The following is a 4,250-nucleotide window of genomic DNA, read 5'->3' on the forward strand; positions in this document are numbered from 1 at the left end:
CTCCCCATTTCAACATTTTGCATGACATTTCTCTTTCCATTCTAGTTTGCTTTGTAGAATTGCTTTATTTATTTATTTATTTTTTAAAAAAATAATTGACAGCAGAATGCATTATAATTCTTATTACACATATACAGCATGATTTTTCATATCTCTGTTGTATATAAAGTATGTTCACACCAATTCATGTCTTCATACATGTACTTTGGATAATGATTCCCATCACATTCCACCATCCTTGCTAACCCCCTGCCCCCTCCCTCCCCTTCCCACCCCTTTGCCCTATCTAGAGTTTATCTATTCCTCCCATGCTCCCGCTCCCTTCCCCACTATGAATCAGTCACCTTATATCAGAAAATATTCAGCATTTGATTTTTTGGTATTGGCTAACTTCACTTAGCATTATCTTCTAATGTTATAATCTTATTCTCTTTTATTGCTGAGTAATATTCCATTGTTTATATATGCCACATTTTTTAATCCATTCATCTATTGAAGGGCATCTAGGTTGGTTCCACAGTTTAAGTATAAACACTGATGTGGCTATGTCCCTGTAGTATGCTGAAGTCCTTTGAGTATAGCTCGAGGAGAGGGATAGCTGGGTCAAATTGTGGTTTTATTCCCAGATTTCCAAGAAATCTCCATACTGCTTTCCATATTGTCTTCACCAATTTGCAGTCCCACCAGCAATGTATGAGTGTGCCTTTTTCCTCACATCCTTGCCAACACTTATTGTTTTTTGTCTTCATAATAGCTACCATTCTGACTGGAGTGAGATGATATCTTAGAGTTGTTTTGATTTGCATTTCTCTAATGGCTAGTGATGATGAACATTTTTTCATATATTTGTTGACTGATTATATTTCTCTTCTGAGAAGTGTCTATTAAGGTCCTTGGCTGTCGCGACCCCTCGCCAGCAAGGAGGACACAACACAGGATTCTTCTTTCAGCAGTTTATTCAGGCCTTTACTTATGTGTCTCTTGAAGCTTCTCCTCCTCCTCCTCCTCCTCCTCCTACTACTACTACTCCTACTCCTACTACTCCTCCTCCTGAGCGCCCCAGCCTTGATAAAGCACATCAAGCCCCAATGCACAACTGCCACGTGGACCTTTCTCATAGGGTGTTTTACAGCTACGTGCCATCTCTCCCAAAACAAGGAGTTGTTTATCACAGGCCATGGCGCTTATCAGCGCCATCTTGTAATGGCGACCACGGTCCGCTGACACGGCTCACCACAGTTCCCCCTTTTTGTTTTACTAAGACAATACAGGCGAGAGTAGAGGTCCTATCCCACTGTGCAGAAGTGGCTGCATAGTATGGCTCAGCCCTAGGGGGGCCCTTCCCTGGATCTGACTCCATATCAGCCGATGCCTTTTTTCATGGGACGGAGCGTGGACATCCAACCCACATGCAATAGGACATGCTCTCCTTGAGGTCCACTGTAGGATCACTCAAGTGCAGTGCCTTGCCTCGCATCCTGTATCGTGACGATGGTGAACATAAGGGGGTAGCTGGGACTACCTCTGTAGGACAACCACAATTAAGTTGGCGACACCCTGAGAGAAAGGCACGGGCTTTAAAGCCATAGCTAAAGACCAGTGTGGAAACCCTTCTGTGTGCAATGGCAACAAGACCTGCAGAGTGCAAGGGCTTTCCAGCACTAGAAGAAAGACAAAAGAAGGACATGTCGAACCCAGTGCAATGTTAGAATAACTTGGGGTGCAATGGCCATGTCAAAGGCACTAGTGTGGAAACCCATCTGTGTGCAATGGCAGCAAGGCCTGCAGAGTGCAAGGGCTTTCCAACACTAAGAGAATAATGAGGAAAGACATGTCAATCCCAGTGCAATGTTATAATAACTTGGGGTGCAATGATCATGTCAAAGATTTACTGTTTAAGATGCGCAAGCCAGACTTGAGCTGAGTTGCCATTTTCTAAAGCTGCAAGAGCTTGTGTGATCATAGCCTTATCGTGAGCACTGCGGGCCTTGAGACGACAGAGAAGCCACAAACAAAGTATCACACCAAAGCAACATACTGCCCCCAAAATGCTTACTCCCACCCACTCTTTAAAAAAGGAAAAATCAGAAGATATCCAATTAGTGAATTGACCCAAAGTCACGAGATCAACACGGGTGTTATTCAAGACAGCTATCTGAGTCAGTTGAGACTGGATCATGTCTTCCGCTGCCATGGACCAATTCCCGGCCAAATAGTCACTGATGATGCGAGAAGCATTCCTGGAATCATTAAATCTGACAGAGGTTATACATAAATGCACACGTTGGTCAATGCAACCCAAAAGTACCAGGTCAGACAATTTTTTTAGCTGAGCTTGAAGTATATCTATTTTTTTGGTTAGCAGCCAAAATCCCTGACAAAATATGTTGATTAATTTTGTTTTGAGATTCGAGTATGGTGGAGGTTTGTTGAACAACTTCATTAACAGTGACAGCAGTTTGCACCTGGCTGGCCATGGCTACTCCGGCTGTAACTGCTGCAGCAGCAGACACTGCTACGGCTGTCACTATAGCTGCTGTGATTTTGAGCAGCCTGTTCTACTGCACCCTCTAACATGAATGCTCTCCAATCTAGATATTTTCCCGGGGAGACACAGGCTCGAACTAAGCCAGCCCAATCTGAGGGGGTCATGCAGAATCTAGTCAGTCCTTCCACCTGAGTAAGGGTGAAAGCAGCATCTATGCCATAAGTACAGACGGATTCTGCCAAGGTTTTAATTATTTTAAAATCTAAAGGCTCATGGTACCTTCCCCTATTATTGTCCTGAAAAACTGGGTATGCTAGTCCCATGTCTGTATTAACTGTTCTCCACACTTGAGAATGAAAAGTCCTCCCAGAGCTTTGGATTCCTCCCACGTATGGGGGCAGAGCAATGGGTGGATCTATGGGTGGAACATCAGGTATAGAGCCCTCCTCTAGGTTCTCAACTTCCTCCCCAGAACTGGATTTATTACCCTTCTCACAGCAGGCTTTTACATCTGTTGTTTCCTGTTTTTTCTTTTTTATCTTAGTCTTACATAATTGTTGTAATAACTTGTCCAATTCCTCAGAACTGTCCGAGCTACTTGTGTCCCTGGGAGTTTTTAACTCAGTCAAGTCCGGATAGAGCCTTCTCCTCTGTTTAACTTCAGACTCCCTTGTCTGTTCACCACTCTTACTCCTAATACTTTCTGCTACCTCGCTATGTGACCCCTCCGATTTTTCTTCATGCAATTGCTCAAGAACGGCCTGACCCTCGCTCACAGCTTTCTGGCATTTACCATCCATTATACACCCCCTCACTAATTTCCAAAGCGGAATGGTACCGCCCTTTAAAATTACTTGTTTGTAAGCGAAATCCAGATCTTTCCCTAATTTATCCCAACTGGAAATCGTGAGACTCCCTGAAAAAGCAAACCAAGGAGCTACAGAGTCAGTCTCTTCTAAAAACCTCTGTAATGTGCTCTGCTTCACTTTAAGTCCCTTAGAACGCAGTAACCCGTCCAAGGCCAGCAAAATTGGGCTTGAGGAAGTAGCACCCATACTGTTCCAAGCAGTATAAAGAAAGTGAAAATACAAAACCTCGGTCTCTCCTTATTTACAGAGGAGTGTCTTATTTATATTTTTTCCCTGCTCTCTCTTTATCTACAGAGGAGCGTCTTATTTATTATTTTTTCCCCGCTCTCTCTTTAATTACCGAGGAGCGCCCCGCTTTCATTTGCGGATTCCCACTTTACCTGGGAATATCAAATAAAGTAGACTTCAAGCAAAAGTTAATCAAAAGGGATAAAAAAGGACACTACATACTGCTCAAGTGAACCATTCACCAACAAAACTTAACAATCATTAATATATATGCCCAAAACAATGGTGCAACTATGTTCATCAAACAAACTCTTCTCAAGTTTAAGAGTCCAATTGACCACAACAAAATAATCTTGGGTAGTTTTAACACACCTCTGTCAACACTGAATATATCTTCCAAACAAAAGTTGAAAAAAGACACAATAGAGCTCAATAATATAATTAATAACTTAGACTTAACTGATATATATATATACATATATATATGTATATATATATCAGCCAGCATCAAGTGGATACATTTTCTTCTCAGCAGCACATGGATACTTCTGAAAAATACACCATATACTATGCCACAGGGAACTCTTAGAAAATACAAAGGAGTAGAGATTCTACCAAACATTTTATCAGATCATAATGAAATGAAATTGGAAATCAATGACAAA

General features: G+C 42.1%; 1 protein-coding gene across 1 annotated transcript; it reads right to left on the reverse strand.

Moving 5' to 3' along the window:
• Positions 1-2,395: 2,395 nt before the first annotated feature.
• LOC144377758 (uncharacterized) lies at positions 2,396-3,574 on the reverse strand. Its single transcript, XM_078049714.1, has 2 exons — positions 2,717-3,574; positions 2,396-2,686 (listed from the first exon to the last, which is right to left on the reverse strand). Exons 1-2 carry the CDS (start codon positions 3,541-3,543, stop codon positions 2,443-2,445), a joined length of 1,071 nt encoding a protein of 356 aa, XP_077905840.1. The 5' UTR covers positions 3,544-3,574; the 3' UTR covers positions 2,396-2,442.
• Positions 3,575-4,250: the final 676 nt, after the last annotated feature.

This window comes from Ictidomys tridecemlineatus, chromosome 1 (genome assembly GCF_052094955.1).
Source record: "Ictidomys tridecemlineatus isolate mIctTri1 chromosome 1, mIctTri1.hap1, whole genome shotgun sequence".
Taxonomy (NCBI): domain Eukaryota; kingdom Metazoa; phylum Chordata; class Mammalia; order Rodentia; family Sciuridae; genus Ictidomys; species Ictidomys tridecemlineatus.

Excerpts from the sequence above, each read along its gene's own strand:
- LOC144377758 (XM_078049714.1), bottom strand. The coding sequence starts at position 3,543 with ATGGGTGCTACTTCCTCAAGCCCAATTTTGCTGGCCTTGGACGGGTTA. Across the intron at positions 2,687-2,716 it reads AAAACCTTGGCAGAATCCGT|CCTTACTCAGGTGGAAGGAC; the intron begins CTGTACTTATGG and ends TGCTGCTTTCAC.